At 37.9% G+C, this 24,000-nt stretch overlaps 3 protein-coding genes across 5 annotated transcripts in view; 2 read left to right on the top strand and 1 right to left on the bottom strand.

The window, feature by feature from the left end:
* gnai2b (guanine nucleotide binding protein (G protein), alpha inhibiting activity polypeptide 2b) overlaps positions 1-10,263 on the top strand; it is a 40,509-nt gene extending 30,246 nt beyond the window's left edge. The window contains exons 4-9 of the mRNA XM_087800008.1: positions 212-372; positions 2,617-2,745; positions 4,104-4,233; positions 5,456-5,609; positions 7,977-8,168; positions 9,377-10,263. Coding sequence (XP_087656134.1) covers positions 212-372; positions 2,617-2,745; positions 4,104-4,233; positions 5,456-5,609; positions 7,977-8,167 — 765 coding nt within the window. The 3' untranslated portion in view covers position 8,168; positions 9,377-10,263. The remainder of the gene's footprint in view (positions 1-211; positions 373-2,616; positions 2,746-4,103; positions 4,234-5,455; positions 5,610-7,976; positions 8,169-9,376) is intronic.
* LOC148070144 (ubiquitin-like modifier-activating enzyme 1) overlaps positions 1-24,000 on the bottom strand; it is a 280,272-nt gene that overhangs the window by 210,653 nt on the left and 45,619 nt on the right. For 2 of the 3 annotated variants that reach the window (XM_087801647.1, XM_087801649.1), the window contains exons 23-24: positions 23,874-23,956; positions 19,818-20,651 (exon numbers count right to left, since the gene is read on the bottom strand). In XM_087801647.1, the coding sequence (XP_087657773.1) occupies positions 20,507-20,651; positions 23,874-23,956 (228 nt within the window). In that variant the 3' untranslated portion in view covers positions 19,818-20,506. Of the gene's footprint in view, positions 1-19,817; positions 20,652-23,873; positions 23,957-24,000 lie in introns of those variants that run through there. The other variant, XR_015712945.1, reaches the window with a different exon arrangement.
* Positions 12,602-15,651, top strand: inka1b (inka box actin regulator 1b). The gene is made up of 2 exons (XM_087801496.1): positions 12,602-12,749; positions 14,527-15,651. Exons 1-2 carry the CDS (start codon positions 12,747-12,749, stop codon positions 15,430-15,432), a joined length of 909 nt encoding a protein of 302 aa, XP_087657622.1. The 5' UTR covers positions 12,602-12,746; the 3' UTR covers positions 15,433-15,651.

Raw genomic sequence — 24,000 nt, 5'->3', positions numbered from 1 at the left:
ATCGCCAGGATCTCGCCTGATTTATATTTTCCTTTAGCCGCAGAGGACGTAATGACCGCTGCCATCTAGCGTCCGAAAGTTTAATCGCAACACAAAAACGAACAAGCCGCTGACATAGTCTCTACAACCTGGGTCCGTCCTGAGGTCTCCCCCCAAGAAGTGTAATTGCCCAATGATCACAGTTTTTTTTTAATCAATCTTTTGCCTTCAGGACGACGCCCAGCAGCTCTTCGCTCTGTCGGCGGCTGCTGAAGAACAAGGCATTTTTCCATGCGACCTGTCCAGCGTGGTCCGGCGTCTGTGGGGCGACGGGGGGATTCAGAGCTGCTTCGCCAGGTCCAGGGAATATCAACTCAACGACTCCGCAGCGTAGTAAGTGTATTTGAAAACTACCCCAAAAAACTCTCTAAAATAAAGTTTATTTCACTGTTTAAAATCTTTTTTTTGCGTCAATTTAATCAAAATATTCCAAAAAAAGTACCTGCAATGGATACTTTTACGTATATTGTAATCTTTATATTGTGGTCTGCAACATAAATAAAAATTCAACATGAGTCCTTCAAATTTATTTGAGATCCAGATGGATCTACAGAACCATCAGACATTTTTGCAGAAGTAATTTAACTTTAATATGCCCTAAGTAAGTAAGTAAGTAAGTAAGTAAGTAAGTAAGTAATGAAGTAAGTAAGTTAGTAAGTAAGTAAGTAAGTAAGTAAGTAAGTAAGTAAGTAAGTAAGTAAGTAAGTAATGAAGTAAGTAAGTTAGTAAGTAGGTAAGTAATGAAGTAAGTAAGTAAGTAAGTAAGTAAGTAAGTAAGTAAGTAAGTAAGTAAGTCATTTTTATTTGTATAGCCCTTTTCCAGGAGAAAGTTTTACATAAATAAAATAAAAACATTGATTTCAAACCAGACTCTTGAATCCAGTACTGGAAGATTCAAACCATCGGTCAAATCCCGTAAAGACTCTTAAAGTCTTCTTCAGTCTCAGGTCTCGTTCCAGTTTCTCTAAATATTAGCGTTTTTGACGGATGGCGCGACATCGAGGTTTATTGATTAAAGTCTGGGAATAGCTTCTCTGCTCTGTTGTGATGGATCTAATGGTGTCATCTTCCCCTTGAGGGCCGGAGGAGGATCGGCCCGCCGGGGAGTCATAAGTGGAGGCAAAATAGTCAGAGTCCCCGTCGTGATTATTCGTCTCCGGAGGGTTTGACACGTTCAGTCGCTCGTGGACAGACTTTTGTTAAGAAGGTTGTGTTTTTTGATAGAATATAAAGTGTTATTGGCAGGAACCTGGTGACACAGGGTCAACGATACGATATGTCGAGATACTGTAGTAACGAGTATATATGTGTAGTATTGCTGAGTACTTGACTCTGGTGTTGCAGAATTTACAGACCACATGACTCTTGACGAAGTCGTAACTGTTTCATTTGTTTTGAAGCAAAAATGTGTCCAAAAATCAGCTTTAAAAGCTGCAAGAGTACTGTCCTGTATCCTCTCGTCCTCAGTCGTGCCGAGATCTCATTGTTCCTCAAGTTGCGGTGGACATAATGACTGCTGCCATCTAGCGGCTGGATGACTAATTGCAACACAAATATGAACAAATGCCATGAATATCTTCATGTTAATTTAAAAACTATTCCATACAAACTTTATTTAAATATTAAACATAAAAGAGCTATTATTAAAATTAGACATTGATTTGAAAGCCAACAAAAGAAAATCTCAATCTTTAAGTGTATTGATTTTTTTCTCTCACCCCTAATTAAATGTTCAAATATACTTATGGTCACATGACGTCTGATACGTAATTTGTCTTGAAACCAAAATATGTCCAAATATTAGCTTTAAAAGCTGCTGGAGTCGACTGTATCCTCTCGTCCTCAGTCAATTACCAGTTGTTTTTTTTGTTTTTTTTTGTTCCTTGAGCTGTGGAGGACGTTATGACTGTTTAATTGCAAAACAAAAATGAACAAATGTTGTAAATATTATCATGTTAATTAAAAATGTAAAACTAAAAATGTGATTTGAAAAGGCAAAAAGAACCCTATTTTTATTTACAAACAAACATTTTTCTAAACATCAATAGAGTATCATGAAAAAGATGGACAGAAAAAATATTATTATTTTTAAAATTGGCTTCTACACTTAACAACCTCACTTTTTGTGTTTTTATCTGACTGTTGTTTGTTTATTTAAATTCTTTTTTGCACATTTTATCTGGAATAATGTGCATCACTGACACAACGGGCCACGTGGAATCTTCTCACGGGTTGCAAATGGCCCCCGAACCAGACTGGAATCATAAGTAAACATGACTTTCTTTTTTTGAAGAGGGTTCTTGTCCAGATCTTTTTCAGTCCGGATCAGATTCCAAAAGTGCATCTTCCTGACGTCTGTAAAGCATTTTAAATTGAAAACTAAAATGAATGTTCCTGTTCATCCCGCAGCACTTAAGAGCTCAGACTTCACCTCAGACACCTGAGGTCCAGACTCCAGCCACTGATCCACTCTGTGTTTAGAACAACAACGTTTGCTGAGCGTGCAACAAAAACTACAGTTTTTTGTTCAAGCCTTTTAATAAAGTTCCTGATCCTCGCTTCCTCCCGTCGCTCCAGCTACCTGAACGACCTGGAGAGGATCGCCAAGGCGGACTACGTGCCCACCCAGCAGGACGTGCTGCGCACCCGAGTGAAGACCACCGGCATCGTGGAGACTCACTTCACCTTCAAGGACCTTCACTTCAAGTCGGTGACCAGAGATTCTAAGAATGTTTTTCATGTTTCACTGAAGGGTTTGAACTTTCTCTCGTCATGACCATGTTTTCAACTCATTACTTTGTAAAGTTGGTCTGAAATCTGGGCGAACAAGAGGTTACGAGAGTCTATTATGATGTAATAATGGCTTCACTTCTCCTCCAGCCAGCTGTGATCACGCCCTGCTTTGTTTATACAACAAGTCCCTTGGAAGTGGAGACTTCCGGGATTGATGACGCGTAGTGACAAACTTTGACGTTTGACCAATCACAGCAGAGTGGGCGTGGTAATGGTAAACAAGATTTCATCTCCAGAAAAAAAGTGGCTTTAGTGGGTGGAGCTTAAGATCATTTTCTTATATATTTCAATGAAAAGAGATTTTTGTACAAACACACACTGATGATACAATAGAGTCACACAACTTTTTAACACACACTGAAATGAACACAATATTGAACTTAAAAAAAACTTCTTAAAATCAAAACAATATGTGGAAATAAAATACAAAATATAAAGATATTAATAAAAAAAACAAGCAAAACTTAAACTGTGATTTAAGTTGTTTATTTATGAAGTTTTTAAGAAAACTGTGATTTGATTGAAGTCCTAACGTTTACTTTAAAATCCCTCAAATATTTACTGAATACTTTAATTAACATTGGATTTTATTTTACTGAATACTTTTATTAACATTTAATTATTTCACCCTGAATGTATTCATGCATTTAAACAAAAATATTCCACGAAAAGGGGGAAAAAACGACATTTAATTGTATTTTACATTGAATTAAAAACAAAAATTACCAAATGTTTTTTATTGACCTTGGATTTTTTTTTTACTGAATATTTTTATTATCATCGAAATATTTCGGAATATTTTTTATTAACATTGAATTATTTTACTAAATATATTTTTTATTAACATTTAATAATTTTACTGAATATTTTTTATTAACATTAAATTATTTTACACTCAATGTATTCATGCATTTGAACACAAAATTGTCCACAAAAAAGGGGAAAAATTACATTTGATTTTATTTAACATTACATTTTTTAAAAAGTACTGAATATTTTTATTAACCTTTGATTTTCTTTTACACTGAATTCATTCAAATGAAAATGTGACACGTGCTCTCGTAACCTCTTGTTCGCCCAGGTTTTAAAATTAAAAAAAATCTGATTTTGATGCTGTAAAAATTCACCTTCAGTTTTTCATACTTAACCTCTGATGACACAGAATTACTTTCAAACTTCAACATCTGACGTTTGTTCCTCACACGAGTCCATGTTTCAGCCTCAAAACCCTTGACCTTCACGCTGACCTTGAACCCACTTGTTTTCTTCAGGATGTTCGACGTGGGAGGTCAACGCTCCGAGAGGAAGAAGTGGATCCACTGCTTCGAGGGGGTCACGGCCATCATCTTCTGTGTGGCCCTCAGCGCCTACGACCTGGTGCTGGCTGAGGACGAGGAGATGGTGAGGAACACATGACCTTCAGCATCTTCATGTCCAGGATTTAACAAGTGTAGCTCCGTCTGAAGGTCCTTCCTGTTAGATTTTATCCAATCACAACATTTCCCATGAGCACTACAAACACAAATGATGGATTTTAACCGCCACGATGATTCTTTCTTGCATGACGGCGCCCCCTGGTGGCTGAAACAAAAACTGGATGTGAAGTTTTAATCCTAAACAAAAGTGACGATAAATCAAGTTTATTTTAATTTATTTAGTTGATAAATGAAAAATAATAACATAATCGAACATTCAGTTTGTTATTAATTTATATTAAACTCTTAATACGCATAAATAAGTAAAAATACCATTAAAACACTTACAAAATGTCAGTAAAATATGAATAAATAATGATATATTTTCATTTTAAAATGCATTTAAAAATTAAAATTAATTTAATTCAATAAAGCAACATTTATACTCGAATTTAAACTCTAATTATTATTTGTTCAAGTAGTTGTGAATTTATGTAAAAAGAATTAAAAACACAAAATAACATGAAGAAAATGGTAATAAATAAATAAAATATTTGATATTATAAATTAAAATGCATTTGATAATGAACATGATATTTATTCAAGCTACATTTAAAGTGGATGTATTTTATTTACTGATATTTATTATTCTTATTGTACTTTATTAAATATAGATTTTAGATTAATACATATTAAATTGTAATACAAATATATATATATATATTTTTAATTTATGTTCGGAAAATATAAACTAATAAATACAAAATATAAGTAGTTTGTAGATAAAATATTGTTATGTACATATGATCTAATTAGGTTAATAAATAGAGTTTATATATTAATTGTTGGGGAAATTAAGTATTTAATGTATTTAAATACTAACCACTGATAAGTAAATATAATTTTTAACATTTAACCTTTTTTATTTTTATTTGAGGAAAAAAATAGAAAATGTAATCAACTCACTTCTTTTGCAATCATTAAAAAATAATCCTATAAACTAGTGATGTGTTGGTGAAGCTTCATGAAACAGTGTCATTATGTTCAGAGTCCACTAGATGGCGTCTCTGCACTGTTTTCCTTTTGTTTTGAACAACTGTTCTAATGGAACATCATTTTAAACTGATGGCGCCACCTACTGACCTCTGAACAACATGACACTGTTTCATGAAGCTTCACCGATACATCACAAACCTTCTGGTCCTCAGAACCGTATGCACGAGAGCATGAAGCTGTTCGACTCCATCTGCAACAACAAGTGGTTCACGGAGACGTCGATCATCCTGTTCCTCAACAAGAAGGATCTGTTCGAGGAGAAGATCAGTCGCAGCCCGTTAGCCATTTGTTTCCCGGAGTACACAGGTTCTCCTCCTCTGTTCCTTCTTCTGTTCGCTCCCTTCATTCTTCTCCTCCTGACGCTCTGTTCATTCTTCTCCTCCTGACGCTCTGTTCATTCTTCTCCTCCTGTCGCTCTGTTCATTCTTCTCCTCCTGTTGCTCTGTTCATTCTTCTCCTGCTGTCGCTCCCTTCATTCTTCTCCTCCTGTTGCTCTGTTCATTCTTCTCCTACTGTCGCTCTGTTCATTCTTCTCCTCCTGTCACTCTGTTCATTCTTCTTCTCTCCTCCTGTCGCTCTGTTCATTCTTCTCCTCCTGTCACTCTGTTCATTCTTCTCCTCCTGTCACTCTGTTCATTCTTCTCCTGCTGTCGCTCCCTTCATTCTTCTCCTCCTGTTGCTCTGTTCATTCTTCTCCTACTGTCGCTCTGTTCATTCTTCTCCTCCTGTCGCTCTGTTCATTCTTCTCCTCCTGTCGCTCTGTTCATTCTTCTTCTCTCCTCCTGTCGCTCTGTTCATTCTTCTTCTCTCCTCTTGTCGCTCTGTTCATTCTTCTTCTCTCCTCCTGTCACTCTGTTCATTCTTCTCTTCTCCTCCTGTCGCTCTGTTCATTCTTCTTCTCTCCTCCTGTCACTCTGTTCATTCTTCTCTTCTCCTCCTGTCCCTCTGTTCATTCTTCTTTTTCTCCTCCTGTCACTCTGTTCATTCTTCTTCTCTCATCCTGTCACTCTGTTCATTCTTCTTCTCTCCTCCTGTCCCTCTTTTCGTTCTTCTTCTCTCCTCCTGTCGCTCTGTTCATTCTTCTTTTCTCCTCCTGTCACTCTGTTCATTCTTCTTTTCTCCTCCTGTCGCTGTGTTCATTCTTCTTCTCTCCTCCTGTCGCTCTGTTCATTCTTCTTCTCTCCTCCTGTCACTCTGTTCATTCTTCTTCTCTCCTCCTGTCGCTCTGTTCATTCTTCTTCTCTCCTCCTGTCGCTGTGTTCGTTCTTCTTCTCTCCTCCTGTCGCTCTGTTCATTCTTCTTTTCTCCTCCTGTCACTCTGTTCATTCTTCTTTTCTCCTCCTGTCGCTGTGTTCGTTCTTCTTCTTCTCTCCTCCTGTCGCTCTGTTCATTCTTCTTCTCTCCTCCTGTCGCTCTGTTCATTCTTCTTCTCTCCTCCTGTCACTCTGTTCATTCTTCTTCTCTCCTCCTGTCACTCTGTTCATTCTTCTTCTGTCCTCCTGTCGCTGTGTTCATTCTTCTTCTCTCCTCCTGTCGCTCTGTTCATTCTTCTTCTTCTCTCCTCCTGTCACTGTTCATTCTTCTTCTCTCCTCCTGTCGCTCTGTTCATTCTTCTTCTTCTCTCCTCCTGTCACTCTGTTCATTCTTCTTCTCTCCTCCTGTCGCTGTGTTCATTCTTCTTCTCTCCTCCTGTTGGCTCTGTTCATTCTTCTTCTCTCCTCCTGTCACTCTGTTCATTCTTCTTCTCTCCTCCTGTCACTCTGTTCATTCTTCTTCTCTCCTCCTGTCACTGTGTTCATTCTTCTTCTCTCCTCCTGTCGCTGTGTTCATTCTTCTTCTCTCGTCCTGTCACTCTGTTCATTCTTCTTCTCTCCTCCTGTCACTCTGTTCATTCTTCTTCTCTCCTCCTGTCACTGTGTTCATTCTTCTTCTCTCCTCCTGTCCCTCTTTTCGTTCTTCTTCTCTGCTCCTGTCGCTCTGTTCATTCTTCTTCTCTCCTCCTGTCACTCTGTTCATTCTTCTTTTCTCCTCCTGTCGCTGTGTTCATTCTTCTTCTCTCCTCCTGTCACTCTGTTCATTCTTCTTCTCTCCTCCTGTCGCTCTGTTCATTCTTCTTCTCTCCTCCTGTCACTCTGTTCATTCTTCTTCTCTCCTCCTGTCGCTCTGTTCATTCTTCTTCTCTCCTCCTGTCGCTCTGTTCATTCTTCTTCTCTCCTCCTGTCGCTCTGTTCATTCTTCTTCTTCTCTCCTCCTGTCGCTCTGTTCATTCTTCTTCTCTCCTCCTGTCGCTCTGTTCATTCTTCTTCTTCTCTCCTCCTGTCACTCTGTTCATTCTTCTTCTTCTCTCCTGTCACTCTGTTCATTCTTCTTCTTCTCTCCTCCTGTTGCTGTGTTCGTTCTTCTTCTCTCCTCCTGTCGCTCTGTTCATTCTTCTTCTTCTCTCCTCCTGTCGCTCTGTTCATTCTTCTTCTTCTCTCCTCCTGTCGCTCTGTCCATTCTTCTCCTCCTGTCGCTCTGTTCATTCTTCTTCTTCTCTCCTCCTGTCGCTCTGTTCATTCTTCTTCTTCTCTCCTCCTGTCGCTCTGTTCATTCTTCTTCTTCTCTCCTCCTGTCGCTCTGTCCATTCTTCTCCTCCTGTCGCTCTGTTCATTCTTCTTCTTCTTCTCCTCTCAGGAGCGAACCGCTTCGATGAAGCCGCCAGTTACATCCAGACCAAGTTCGAGGACCTGAACAAGAAGAAGGACACCAAGGAGATCTACACCCACTTCACTTGTGCCACCGACACCAAGAACGTGCAGTTCGTGTTCGACGCCGTCACTGACGTCATCATCAAGAACAACCTGAAGGACTGCGGCCTGTTCTGAGGTGAGATGGTTCGTCACTGGAGCTTAAACTCATGGACCTTCAGCTGCAGAAACACGTTTTTCTGTCGTCAAAATTAAAGGAAAATGACATATACATAATTTTAAAAACAAGTTAAAACAGGGACGTAATGATGGAAAACTTTAAAAACAATATGAAATATATTAAATCTAATGTTTATACAGTAATAAAGGAGGTTTTCAAGTAAATATGTGTCAAAAACACTAGATATAATGAAGGTTTATTGAATATTATGAAGGTTTATTGTAAAAATAATATGAGAAAATTCAAAATTATTATAAATCCTGGTTATAAATTGGAAATACATGCTTCAACTTTTAGAGGAAGTAATATTTGTTCTATTTATACTGAAAAGTGATTGTACTTGATCGCTGCTTTTAAGACAATGAAGTGCTTCTTATCTTCTATACTGATTTTTATTATGACTTGTATACTTGTTATAATAGTAAGTATTACTTGGTACTCTTACAAATACAAACCACTACTCTTCCTAGTACTTATATCCATAGTTGGACTTTTTCGCTATAACAATACACATTTTCAATACCAAATAAAATAATTATCCTACTAATACTTTATTATTACTTTAATTAATACCCTTCCTGATACAACAAGTACTACATTTCCAAGCAATACAGATACTACTGGAAATATGTGCTTCAAGTGATCGTGTTATTTGGGGGAAATAATGGTTACACATTAAAATAAATAAATTATCGCAATACAGTGGAAGTGTGAAGAAGTAAATCAGTGTCGTCAGAATATTTAATGTTTTTCAAAATATTGATTTCAGTCATTTCATGGTGTCACTGAAAAGTTAAATTCCCGGGATTAATTCGAGTTAAACAGAAAGAAAATAAAATTAAAATAATACATTCAATTTCCAAAGTTAGCCTGTAGAGGGAGCCAACAGTCCAGGGAGTCAAATCAAAACAGACAAAAGAAATCGCAGCAGTAACTAAGATGAAATCGAAGCACAGGAAACGGGAAGTAATCCTACAAAATAAAACAATAATAGTGGAAGTAAAGAAATAATTTCAATTGTTCTTCTTCAAAAGTTCATTGTATTAGTTTGAAAAAGTAACTCTGGTTTCCTCCCAATATCCAATAACAAACCAAAGTGAATCTTATAGAGAAAAAAAGGATCTTTTAAGCACATTTATCTGTTTTCGTCTGTTCATGTCTTCCAGGAAGCAGCAGCCGAGCGAAGATTCACGCTTTTCATAATGAAAACAACCAGATCGTTGAAATAAAACCAAGAACAATCGCCGACACGTCGCGTCAGGACTTGATACGGAAAACACTTCCTGGTTCACACTTTTTCAGACGTTTTGACCCGGAAACTGAGTTTTTTTTTAGATCGTTTACATGACGAAGAAAACGTTTGAATAATTGGTCATTTCTAAGTAATAATAAAGCTTTATATGTATATGGTTTGTTTCGCCAATAATCAGCCATAACATTATGACCACCTTCCTGATCTAGTCCAGGTTGAGCGATTCCTCAGTTTGACAGGTACTGACCGCTGCGGCGACGTTTCGCAAGAGTTACGTTTTCTTGCTCTATACACAATATCAATCAGGTGGTCGTAATGTTTTGGACCATGATATTTATTAATGATAGGATCGCGTTATAAAAAAATGCACAGAAAATATTTTCCGAGAAAACAATCAAGCATGGCGAGGCCGAATCTAAATAAAAAAAAGGGAAACGTTTTTTGCACAATGTTTACACGAGATATATTTACCATGTTGTTCTGCATGCGTGTCGCTAGAGTAGCCTGTAACAAACACATTCCGAAATAAGGAAAATAAAAAACGCAAAAGGAAGAGAACGTGTGTCACTTTTTAAGACGTCCTCCAGGTGTTTTGAGTCCTCGCGTCGATGGTTCCCTACTTTCTTTTGACATGTGTCTGTGCCTTGATCTCCGTTTACACTCGTCCTCCTCATCCTGTCGGTCGAGGGCCATTTCTACTCCACGTCCTCCGTCACTCCGAGCATCTTCGGAAGCTCCAGGATCCACTTATTGTCCTCGAAATGTCACGTGTTTAATGTAAATAAAAGTTTGGTCTTGTGAGCCTTTATCTCAGAGTGTAATGTTCGTTTGCTGTGTCCAGGGGGCGCCAGAGAAGGCGCAAGAAAATCCATTTAAACTTAAAGCTACAAGTTAATCCAAACCAAAGCTACGAGGTTGTTAGCCACGGCTATGCTAATAACACTCGCTAGCTTAATGCTAACAACTTTTTCTGCTGGTTAGATGATTTGAAATGAATTCACACAGTTAAATACTGAGATAAAGATGAATAAAAATGTGTTAAATATATATAATATCTAATGTATAATTTTAGAGACTTCAGCAAAGATGTGGAATATTGTAAAATTTAAATGCATCAAGAAATTGAAAAATTAACAATGACATTTGTTAAGATGTTTTTTTTTACCAACCAGGCCACAACTATTAATGCAGGAATAAAGAGAATTGGTTTAATTTAAGCAACTATTTCTCAAATAAATATAAATTAAAAGGTAAATAATAAATCTAAAATTGTATTTTCAATGTTAAATCTTAATAATTCATTTAAATCTTAGAAATGATTCTAAATAATAAATGATAAATCGAAATATGAAATGTTGAAGCTAAATAATTAATCAAAATAACCCACAAAAATCATAATAATAACTCTTAATATTATTTGTCTAATGTAAATGATATATCTAAATCTAAATAATAAATCAGAAATATTAAATCCACATGTCAAATTTACATCTAAATGTTAAATGTAATTGTTATATATTAAGTTAAATAATACATCTAAATAATATAGGTGCAATCTAAATAATAAAACTAAAAAACACATCAAAATGTAAATTTTAAATCTAAATTATACCTCTAAATATTATTTGTCAAATGTAAATAATACATATAACGCTAAATAATACATCAAAAATATTGAATCAAACTGTAAAATGTAAATCTTAACTGTAAAAAAATAAAAAATTAATCTTAATAATAATGTTAAATCTAAATAATAAATCTAAATAACTGATCAAAATGTAAATATGAAATCTAAATCTAAATGATAACTTTAAATATTATTTGTCAAATGAATAATACATTTAAATCTAAATAATAAATCAAAAATATTAAATCTAAATGTCAAATTTAAGTCTAAATGTAAAATCTAAATATTAATCTCAATATATATTTAATTTTAAATAATAAATGTGAATATTAAATATTGAATCTAAATAACAAATCTCAATCCTAATCTTTAATCTAAATCTTAAATACATTTTTTTATTACATAAATGCATTAGAAGATTCTCATTATTCAAATAAAGCAACTTTCTTCTATACATCGAATAACCATTTAGAATTATATTTGGAGTTAGAAATCTATTATGAACTGGCTTGTAAAAGTTTTTCTTACAAAACAACGCGTTAAAAGAAAAATCTTACTTGTTAAAAAACCACAAAAGACGTGTTGGCCATGAGATCAACATCATCCTCATCTACAAATAAAAGCAGCTTGTATTCACTTCCTCAGGTCGACAGAGAATCAAATGTCTCAGGTGTTAATTCATTTGATCGACGTGTGAAAGTGAATTATGTGCTAATGACAAACGTCATTCTCAGTGTTGACCACTAGGGGGGAGAGTCGGCCGCAGGGAGCTTTAACCTCGGATTTAAACGAGTTTAAATGAATTCAAAGATACATTTACGACGAGGATTTAACAGTTTAAATCTATACGAGCAACATAATTCAAACACGTGTTAATTTCAGATGATCTGTATTTTGTTAAACATTTTAAATACGTGTATAAACTTAAATAAGTTTGTTGATTATTTATTTCAATTTATTGGTTATATATTTTTATTTATTTTCTTGAATGTCTTAATTAATGTCTGTTAAAGTCTTTAACTGTTTAGTCTTTAATTGTTTTAATTGTTAATGTCTTTAATGTTTTGCATCGTGGGTCAGAGAGGACAACAATTTCATTTATGTCTCAATACATGCATATTTGACAATAAAAGAACGTGACTTGACTTGACTTAATATGGTATAAATGCATCTGTACTGTACTCTAAAAAAAAAAGTGAAATGAAAACCATTTTAAATTGAAATATAGCAGTATTTTGTCAATATAAGGGGGTTAAGGGTTAAGTAAAACTTCAATAATGACTTCAATATCTCGAGTTACAACACGCATACGTTGTGTATTCACATGGAAAGTGTTGTGGACCAGATGTGGGCAACAGATTAACACACATTGACATGAGGAGGGATCTGGTTTCAGAAGACTCTCATTGGTCAAACGGATGTTGCTGCTCGCTGATTGGCTGCAGAGGTAAATCTCCGCATCTACAAAGACGCGCCTGAGGAGCTTCATGAGGTTCAGAAGAGTCTCGACACACACTGAGCATCATCTTCATCATCTTCATCTGCTGGATTATTTCATCCCCGATGCTCTGGTGCGTTTGATTTTTGGAAGGATTGAGGTGGAATAAAAAGACGCTCCTGAAATCTCAAGGGATTTTAATCTTTTTTTTTTGCAGCCATGGTGAGTTAAAATGTTTAATTTCTCTGCATTTATAGAAAAAAACAAAACACAATTTTGTTTTTTTAAGATTAAATTGAAAGTTTTTTTTCTAAATCGTATTTCTCTGAAATAAATATAAAAACTCGTTGATTTGCAGTTTTTTTTTTACTCAAAATTGTATTATATTGTGTAACTTTTTCGCCATGATAATATTTTTTTTCCCTCCACACAACTGTGTCTGCTAACAGTACACAAGTGTGTATCTGACTTGTGTGAAGGCGGTTCGAATAGAACTGCTGTTGTCTGACAACAGTCCCATGTGGACCCTCTCTGTGGGTCAGATAAGTCCCCCCCGGGGGCCCAAATGGTCCAGAACCCACAGCTGAGATAACATCATGGCATTGCCCCGAGCCAAAACACACTAGCAGTACAAAGATGGTAGAAATCCTGAGTTAGCAATGCTTATAGTACTGCTTATAATTCCTTTATAAATACATGAAACATTTCGTATCATTTAAGTGATACTTCCTATGTTACTTCTACTACTATGACTCCAGTGAAGACTATAACAAATACTTTCATTATTACCATGACTACCACAGCTTGAACATCTTCTAGTACTTTTATAGTCTAGTATATCATTTCCAATATTGTTTGTTATAGTTCTACTACATATGCATCTCCAAACTAATGCAACAATAAATAGTACTACTACTGCAGCTACTAAAGTACTTTTGCAGAAAAAAATATTTGACAATTTTACGACTTAAACTACCAACTACTATTATTACTACAACTACTGCTACTTCAAATGCTATTATAGCCAGAAGTCCTAGTACCACGACTAACATTCCTTCAACTTTTAGAGGAAGTACTATTTGTACTATTTATACTGAAAAGTGATTGTACTTGATCGCTGGTTTTATGACAATGAAGTGCTTCTTATCATTCTATACTGATTTTTATTATGACTTGTAAGTATACTTTAGTAGTAGTTTAATAGTAAGTATTACTTGGTACTCTTACAAATACAAACCACTACTCTTCCTAGTACTTATATCCATAGTTGAACTTTTTTCGCTATAACAATACACATTTTCAATACCAAATAAAAGAATACCCCCACTAATACTTTATCATTACTTTAATTAATACTTTTCCTGATATTACTAGTACTACATTTCCAAGCAATACAGATACTACCGGTACTTCTCTGACTACTTTTAATTCTATTTCTTCTACGATTATTTATCTCCTACAACTTCACTACTACATTGACTACTATTGTTTAGAAATACTACTATACACTAATGTATAATTTACTACTTCATCTATTTCCTCGTCCAGTACTTGAGTCGATTCTTTAGTTTGATGAACCAGAGACGTCGTTTAAAAACCTTGTTTTTTACAGTTTCTGTGCGTTGGCCACGATGGGTTCAGATCCCGAGTGTGTCATTTCCTGACTCCTAATCCAGAGCCGTCAACATCCGCTGAGGAAACGCTCCTCCATGTGTGTGTTTCCTAACCTTCCTCCAGTTTAGAAACTTCTCTTTGCATCACGTGTGGAGTTCACTGAGGTCCTTCTTCTCTGGGTTTTCTTTTTTTTCGTTGTCGGACACACGATAGTCTCCATAAAACGTCTCTGAGGTTTTTAAAGGAATGTTCAACGGACTCTCAGAGAGAAAAGTGATCTCAGCTGGTAAAAATGTTTCAGTCTTTTCCAGCTGAATCAGCTAGTGCATGATGGGATACATCTGCTTGACTTTCGTAACCGATTTTCCCTCCTTTTTGTCCTCAGCTTTGCCTGGGAGACTCGGACTGCCTGCAGGACCGGGTGCAGAGCGCGATGCGGTCCTGGCAGGACCTGAAGCAGATGGGTCGGCCGAGGCCGCTCAGCGAGCCCTGCGCCCGATCCTTCGCCGTGACGCGACTCTGCAGGCAGAAGGAGCGCCTGACCCGCCTCAGGGCGTCCGAGGCCAGCGAGGCCGGCGCCTACGACTCCGCCTGCTGCCTGGCCAGCCCCCTGGAGGAGGACGAGGACGACCGCCTGGCCCAGGGGTCGCCCAGCAGCGAGAAGAGTCTGGACTTCGACTCCGGCTACTCCGAAGCCTCGTGGCACGACGAAGGCGTGGTCCTGCGGAGGACCAGGAACGTCCGGGTCTCCTCGTCGGCGTGCCTTCGCACCAACCGGGGACCCTCAGGGCGGGTGCGCCCCAAATCCACCTCGGACGCCTGTCTGGAGCGCTGGACCTCGTTCGAGGCCGCGGACCCGGAGGACTGGACCACGTTGTTGCTCAGCAGGAGCAGGAACCGACAACCCCTGGTCTTGGGCGACAACAGTTTCGCCGACCTCATCAAGAACTGGATGGACCTCCCGGAGGCTCCGGAGCCGGCGGAGCTGAGACCCACCGCCGGGCGTCGACTTGCCAAGGACATACTGGTCAACATGCGGCGGAGGCTGGCAGGGAAGTCTCGGAGCGTGGAGCTGAGGCAGAGGCCGGAGGAGTCCGCCAGGGTCTCCAGGGCTGCCGAGGCTCCCAAGAGGATGTCCTGCCCGGTGGGACTCCAGTCGCTCAAGCCGTTCTTCCACCAGTCGCACACGGGTCTGCACCAACTGGACACCGACTTCTTCCAGTTCACCGCCCTCATGAAGACCGGCAGCCGACAGCCCATAATATGCAACGACGTCATCGGCTACATCTGACGCTCGCGGTGATCATGGACAGCAAATGAAGGATCTCGTGAATAAAGATTCGTGACGATAAATTCAAGGTCATAGATGGATGAGCTTCGTCAGTCATTTGATACTCGGAGCGTAACGTCCTCGGTTCACACGGTTCGAGTTATTGTCGCCGTTCTAAAGATGGTTTCGACTCTTTAAGAGTAACTTGTATGTCGTTTGAAATAAACTATTTTTATTTAAGGAGTAGATTCTGTGTTTTATGTGCGTGAGACAAATATCCATCGTGAACCACTTTGAACTTCTGCCTCCTTCACCGCCACCTCTCTTGATCCTCCTGCTCAGTCACACCTTTATTCTTCACGTCCTCGTTCTGTCTTTTCTATCTATCTATCTATCTATCTATCTATCTATCTATCTATCTATCTATCTATCTATCTATCTATCTATCTATCTATCTATCTATCTATCTATCTATCTATCTATCTATCTATCTATCTATCTATCTATCTATCTATCTATCTATCTATCTATCTATCTATCCATCCATCCATCCATCCATCCATCCATCCATCCATCCATCCATCCATCCATCCATCCATCCATCCATCCATCCATCCATCCATCCATCCATCCATCCATCCATCCATCCATCCATCCATCCATCCATCCATCCATCCATCCATCCATCCATCCATCCATCCATCCATCCATCCATCCATCCATCCATCCATCCATCCATCCATCCATCCATCCATCCATCCATCCATCCATCCATCCATCCATCCATCCATCCATCCATCCATCCATCCATCCATCTATCTATCTATCTATCTTCTACGATCTTCCTCCAACACTGTCGTCAAAACATCCCGACTTATTGTCTCCTAACCTTTTCAACTTGAGTCTGTTTTTCAATCATTTACTTTATGTTTTTTTGATATCTTCTTCTCTGAGCGGTCCACCTGTTTTATATCAAGTGTATCCTCTCATGCCCAGTTACAGGAGGCGTGTCTACACAGCTGCAGCCGCTACATTATTCCCATCATAAAAAAGAACCGCCCCTCCTCCACAGAAGTTTTAAAAATAAATAGTGAAAAATAAAAGTTTAAAGGGATAAAATAAATGAATAATAATTAACATGGTTAAAGTTAGTTAGAGAGAAAAAATAAAAATCAAAGAACAAACTAATTCAAGTAATTATATAAGATAATATAATAACACAAATAACTTTTCTAAATAATAATATTGATAAAATTGTCACATAAGCTTTAAAAAATACCAATTGTGAAAAGAAAAATCGTTTGATGGGTTAAATATATATATAACTACTATGTTTATAAGAAAATTCATAAAAAAAGTAAACTTAAATAATTAATAATAAAAATATATGAAAAGATTAATTCAAGGAATTTTCCAAAATACACACAAACTTTTAAAAAATACTAATATTGACAATAAAACGTTTAAAGGGTTAAACAAATCAAAAAGAATTACCATGTACAGTAAATGGTTTAGTTTTAGCACGAGAAAACTCATAAACAAAATAATAAACATAAGCATAACAAAAGATTTAAATAAGAAATGTATTCAAGGAATTTTCAAAGATACACAGAACTTAAAAAAACCCACTAATATTGAAAAGAAAAATCGATTAATGGGTAAAAAAAATGTTACAAGGTTTAGTCTTGGTATGAGAAAATTATGAAGAAAATGAATAAAAATAATTCATAATTAAAAAATACCAAGAAGCTTTTGAAATAAAATATTGAAGAATAAAAACGTTAAAAGGTTTAAACAAATCAAAGTAACCACTAGTATATGGTTTAGTGTTAGCATGAGAAAAATGAATGAAATAAAAATCAAAGAACAAATTAATTAAAGTAAAAAAACATTTAAAGATAATAACAACAAAAATAATCAAATACATTTTTTTTTCATGGTTTATGTTTACAATTAGGATTGTGTGATTATTTTGGGTTAGGATGAGAAAAGTATATTAAAAAAAGAGCTAACAGAAAAATTGAATCCTCAAGAATTACACAAACCTTTTTAAATCAAAATAAAATTCTCCTCCTGACCATGAAGACATTTTTAATGAGTTTTTGGATCCAACGATAGCTGCTATCATGTTCACAAGGCAACGGTGTCAAAGTGAGAACATCAAGGTCGGGTGAAGACATGTTGGCCTCGTGGACTCTGGAGACCATTGTTCATGTTGGGAGTGAAGCTCACACGTGCAGGAGGTTTGACACGAGACAGCTGTGTTCAGACGCCAGCGCTCCTGCTTCCACTGACAACTGTCTCCACACCAAGAACTTGACACGTGTCCGACTCTTTTGATTCTCTGATTCTATTTAGGTTGTGTCACACAATCTTTATATTTATAGAATTAACCATAAGTCGTTACTTTGCAGTTAATAAAAAACTCTGAAGCGAGAATCCTGACCGGCTCTAGTAGAAGAACTCACATTTCCATGTTCCTTAAATCTCTTCACTGGCTTCCAGTTTCTTTCAGGATCAATTTTAAAATGCTGGTTCTTACTTTCAGATCTATTCATGGTCAGACCTTCCATCACTGATCTGATCCAGCCTTACACCCCAGCTCGGGCTCTGAGAATCTACTGATGGTTCCTGAACATGTTTCTGGACCAGAGGAGAGAAATCCTTCCAGGCTGTTGCTCTTAAACTTAAGAGCCTTCTTAGGTCCTTAAGAACGATAGAATCCGGGAGATCCGATAAAGGACACTTGGGGAGACTTTGTATTAGGCCGAAGACTAGAAGAAGTTTCTGGAAACAACCGTTGCAGGTAACAAGAACAACAAGAACAACAAGAACAACAAGAACCACAAGAACAACAAGAACAACAAGAACAACAAGAACAACAAGAACCACAAGAACAACAAGAACCACAAGAACAACAACAAGAACAATAACCACAAGTACAACAAGAACAACAAGAACAACAAGAACCACAAGAACCACAAGAACAACAAGAACAACAAGAACAACAAGGACAACAAGAACAACAAGAACAACAAGAACCACAAGAACAACAAGAACCAAAAGAACAACAAGAACAACAAGAACAACAAGGACAACAAGAACAACAAGAACAACAAGGACAACAAGGACAACAAGAACAACAAGAACCACAAGAACAACAAGAACCAAAAGAACAACAAGAACAACAAGGACAACAAGAACAACAAGAACAACAAGAACAACAAGGACAACAAGAACCACAAGAACAACAAGAACAACAAGAACAACAAGAACAACAAGAACAACAAGGACAACAAGAACCACAAGAACCACAAGAACAACAAGAACAACAAGAACAACAAGAACAACAAGAACAACAAGGACAACAAGAACCACAAGAACAACAAGAACAACAAGAACAACAAGAACAACAAGGACAACAAGAACAACAAGAACAACAAGAACAACAAGGACAACAAGAACCACAAGAACCACAAGAACAACAAGAACAACAAGAACAACAAGAACAACAAGGACAACAAGAACCACAAGAACCACAAGAACAACAAGAACAACAAGAACAACAAGAACCAAAAGAACCACAAGAACAACAAGAACAACAAGGACAACAAGAACCACAAGAACCACAAGAACAACAAGAACAACAAGAACAACAAGAACAACAAGAACAACAAGGACAACAAGAAGCTCAGATGGTAGAGTGGTTGCCTGCAGTCCAAAAGGTTGCAGGTTCAATCCCAGCTCCAGACAAGCTTGTGTCGTTGTGTCCCTGAGCAAGACACTTCACCCTGATTGCTCCTGATGGTGAACTTGGCGCAAGTGTGCAGCCTACTCACATCAGTATGTGTGAATGGTTGAATTTCCCCTCGCGGGACTAATAAGGGATTCTAAAAAAAAAAAAAAAAAAAAAAAAAAAGAACCACAAGAACCACAAGAACAACAAGAACAACAAGAACAACAAGAACAACAAGGACAACAAGAACCACAAGAACCACAAGAACAACAAGAACAACAAGAACAACAAGAACAACAAGGACAACAAGAACCACAAGAACCACAAGAACAACAAGAACAACAAGAACAACAAGAACCAAAAGAACCACAAGAACAACAAGAACAACAAGAACCAAAAGAACAACAAGAACAACAAGAACAACGAGGACAACAAGAACAACAAGAACCAAAAGAACAACAAGAACAACAAGAACAACGAGGACAACAAGAACAACAAGAACCAAAAGAACAACAAGAACAACAAGAACAACAAGAACAACAAGGACAACAAGAACAATAACCACAAGTACAACAAGAACAAAAACAAGTACAACAACAACAACCACAATAAAAACAACCACAAGTACAACAAGAACAACAAGAACAACATCAACAACAACAACACTTGGTTTGGATTTTAAAGTTTTATTTTGGCATTAACGCACAAATACGTGAGAAACAAATATGATGCAGTTTGTGTTGAAAGAAGGAAATAAAGAAGGTAAACATACAACAATGAATGGATGAAAACAAAGAGAAGTTGTTTCACTTGTTCATTCAAAGTAAAGACAAAAAACTGACGTCACAGGAAATGACAGTAAATTAAAAAGACTTGATTCGTTAAAAACATGGAACGGTTTCTTGTCTCGTTCACTGAGGACGTCATGAGGAAGTGACGTCATGACGTCAGAGGAAGTGTCGGGGGGGAGGATACAGAGCGAGCTGGGCTCCATGAGGAAGAACTTATCTCACCCTCTCCAGCACACACTGAGGGCATTGAGGAGCTCCATCAGTGATAGGATGCTCCATCCCAGGTGTGTGAGGGAGAGGTACCGCAGGTCCTTCCTCCCTGCTGCCATCAGACTCCACAACAAGAACACACCAAGATAAATATTTAACTGCACCTTTCTTGTTATTTTTGTAAATATGATTGTGAATATATAATATAGTGCAGATTTATTTTCTATTCTATTTAGATTTTCTTTCTTTTTCTTTTTATTTCTGGGTGTTTTATTTTCTTGGTATATTGCTCTGGCTGTTGTTGAACCGAATTTCCCCTCGCGGGACAAATAAAGGATTCTGATTCTCATTCTGATTCTCATGGAAGCAGGAATCGAATCCACGGGACTCGCTCAGAAACCTGGTCCTCCTCAAAGACGGGGGAAAGATCCAGGATCTTCTTGTGTGCTGGGATTTCTGTGCCGGTCCTGGTCCGGACCACCTCAGACACTGTGAGGCTCAAACTGAAAGAAACATTCATGACATTTATCAACTTGAAAGTCTTGAAATCAGGATATAAATATTTTAAAAATAAATATTTGTATTCAATTGTTATAGTAAAAACTTTAATATACATATATTGTGTCTCTGTGTAATTGTGTGTCTTAGTGTAATTGTGTGTGTGTATCTTTCTGTGTGTGTCTATGTCTCTGTGTGTGTGTCTCTGTGTGTTTGTCTGTCTGTCTCTGTGTGTGTGTGTGTGTATTTGTGCACACCTGTGTTTATGTGTTTGTTTGTGTCTCTGTGCGTTGATTTGTGCATGTGTGTTTGTAGGTGTGTGCCGCTCTCTGTGTATTTTGTGTATATGTCTGTGTGTTTGTTTGTGTATATTTGTGTGTGCCTTTGTGCACATCGGCCTCTGTGTATTTGTGTGTATGTCTGTGTGTTTGTTTGTGTATATGTGTGTGTGCCTTTGTGCACGTCGGCCTCTGTGTACTTGTGTGTTTGTGTGTGTGTGTTTGTTTGTGCCTATATGTTTGTGCATATGTGTGTGTGCCTTTGTGCACGTCGGTCTCTGTGTATTTGTGTGTGTGTATGTGCATATGTGTGTATGTATCTGTGCACGCATTTGTTTGTGAATGTGTGTATGTGTGTGTCTGCGTTTGTCTGTATATTTGTGCATGTGTTTGTGTGTGTTTGTGTGTGCTTTCTGCACGTCATTCTCTGTGTAATTGTGTGTCTATGTGTGTGTGTGTGTCTATGTGTGTCTTAGTGTAATTGTGTGTGTGTGTATCTCTCTGTGTGCGCCTGTGTCTCTGTGTGTAAGTGGGTGTGTCTGTCTCTGTGTGTGTGTCTCTTCGTGCACACGTGTTTATGTGTGTCTTTGTGAGTTGACTTGTGCATGTGTCTGCGTTTGTACGTATGTGCCGTTCTCTGTGTATTTTGTGTATAGGTGTGTGTGTGTTGGTTTGTGCCTATGTGTTTGTGCCTTTGTGCATGTCGCCCTCTGTGTATTTGTGGGTGTGTTTGTGCATATGTGTGTATGTATCTGTGCACGCATTTGTTTGTGAATGTGTGTGTCTGCGTTTGTCTGTATATTTGTGCATGTGTGTGTGTGTGTTTGTGTGTATATGTTAGTCTAAACAAGTTCATCTCTAACCGTAAATAAAGGAAGAAGTAGAAACCGTGAGTTCTCCTCATATTTAATCTGGACATGTGACCCGCACAGGAAGTTGTGCAGGAAGTAGCGAAGCGAGGGGGGGGGGGTGGACACATGGCTGGTGCATCACTCCCTTCTTATCTCACTCTCCAGAAACAGTTGCAACAGATTGAGAGTGAGATTTCCAAAGATAAACATCAAATGTATTTATTTGTTTAAAAATTTTCCCTCTGAAGCTTCGTTGTCGTTCCTGAGATTTAACTTCAGTCGTAGATTCAACAACAAACCTATGTGTGTGCGTCTCTCAGTGTGTGTCTCCGTGTGGGTCTGTCTCTCTGGATACGTGTCATCGTGTTTTTGTAAGTGTGTGTCTCTGTGTGTCTTTGTGCACACGTGTGTTTATGTGTTTGTGTGTGTCTTTGTGTATTGATTTGTTCATGTGTCTGTCTTTGCACATGTGTGTGGGTCTCTTTGTTTATTTGTGTGTATATGTGTTTGTTTGTGCCAATGTGCATTTCTGTGTGTGTTTGTGCATATGCATGTGTTTGTGTATGTGTGTCTTTGTGCATGCATTTGTTTGTGAATGTGTGCATGTGTGTGTCCGAGTTTGTGTGTGTACTGTAGGTCTGCATATGTGGGTTTATGTGTTTGTGTGTGTCTTTGTGCATGTGTGCGTTAATTTGTTCATGTGTCTGTGTTGGTAGTTGTGTGTCGGTCTCTTTGTTTATTTGTGTGTATATGAGTTTGTTTGTGCCTTTGTGTTTGTGCGTCTTTGTGTGTGCAGGTGTGCATATGTGTGTGTTTGTGCATGTGTGTCTTTGTGCATGCATTTGTTTGTGAATGTGTGTGTGTCCGAGTTTGTGTGTGTAGGTCTGCATATGTTTGTGTGTCTTTGTGCATGCATTTGTTTGTGAATGTGTGTGTGTGACCGAGTTTGTGTGTGTAGTTCTGCATATGTGTGTTTGTTTTTGTGCATGCATTTGTTTTTTAATGTGTGTGTGTCCTTTGTGCATGCATTTGTTTTTTAATGTGTGTGTGTCCTCTGTGCATATGTGTGTTTATGTGTTTGCGTGTGTCTTTGTGCATGTGTGCGATGATTTGTTCACGTGTCTATGTTTGTACGTGTGCGTCGGCCTCTTTGTTTATTTGTGTGTATATGAGTTTGTTTGTGTGTTTTGTGCAGGTGTGAATATGTGTTTTTGCCTTTGTGCATGTCTGTGTGTGTTTGTGCATGTGTGACTTTGTGGATGCATTTGTTCTTGAATGTGTGCGTGTGTGTGTCCATGTGTGTGTGTGTAGGTCTGCATATGTGTGTTTGTCTTTGTGCATGCATTTGTTTTTTAATGTGTGTGTGTGTCCGAGTTTGTGTGTGTAAGTCTGCATATGTGTGTGTGTCTTTGTGCATGCATTTGTTTTTTAATGTGTGTGTGTGTCCGAGTTTGTGTGTGTAAGTCTGCATATGTGTGTGCGCCTTTGTGCATATGTGGGTTTATGTGTTTGCGTGTGTCTTTGTGCATGTGTGCGTTGATTTGTGCATGTGTCTGTGTTTGTACGTGTGTGTCAGTCTCTTTGTTTATTTGTGAGTATATGAGTTTGTTTGTGCCTTTGTGTTTGTGCATATGTGTGTGTGCCTTTGCGAATGTCTATGTGTGTTTGTGCAGGTGTGCATGTGTGTGTGTTTGTGCATGTGTGTCTTTTTGCATGCATTTGTATGGGAATGTGTGTGTCTGTGTTTGTGTGTGTAGGTCTGCAACTGTGTGTTTGTCTTTGTGCATGCATTTGTTTGTGAATGTGTGCGTGTGTGTGTGTCTGCGTTTGTGTGTGTAGGTCTGCATATGTGTGTATGTCTTTGTACATGAGTGTGTATATGTGTTTGTGCATGTGTTAGTGTATCTGCTTGTGTTTGTGCATGTGTGTGGGTTTGTGCGTGTGTACATTTGTGTGCCATTGTGCATGTGTGAGTTTTTTTTGTAAATATGTGCTTATGTGTGCATTGCTGCCTTTGTGTGTGTGTGTGTGTGTGTGTGTGTGTGTGTGTGTGTGTGTGTGTGTGTGTGTGTGTGTGTGTGTGTGTGTGTGTCTAAACCTCTGCTGGTGAGTCTTCTCGTCAGTGTCGAACACGATGGCTGAACCGTACGCCAACATACAGACGTTCAAACCACAATCGTCCTGTAAGAACAAAAAAAAAAACAGAGTCAATCATGGTAGTCAGA

This window comes from Callionymus lyra, chromosome 10, assembly GCF_982586985.1.
Source record: "Callionymus lyra chromosome 10, fCalLyr1.hap1.1, whole genome shotgun sequence".
Taxonomy (NCBI): Eukaryota; Metazoa; Chordata; class Actinopteri; order Syngnathiformes; family Callionymidae; genus Callionymus; species Callionymus lyra.
This window is presented reverse-complemented; position numbering and strand designations above follow the sequence as displayed.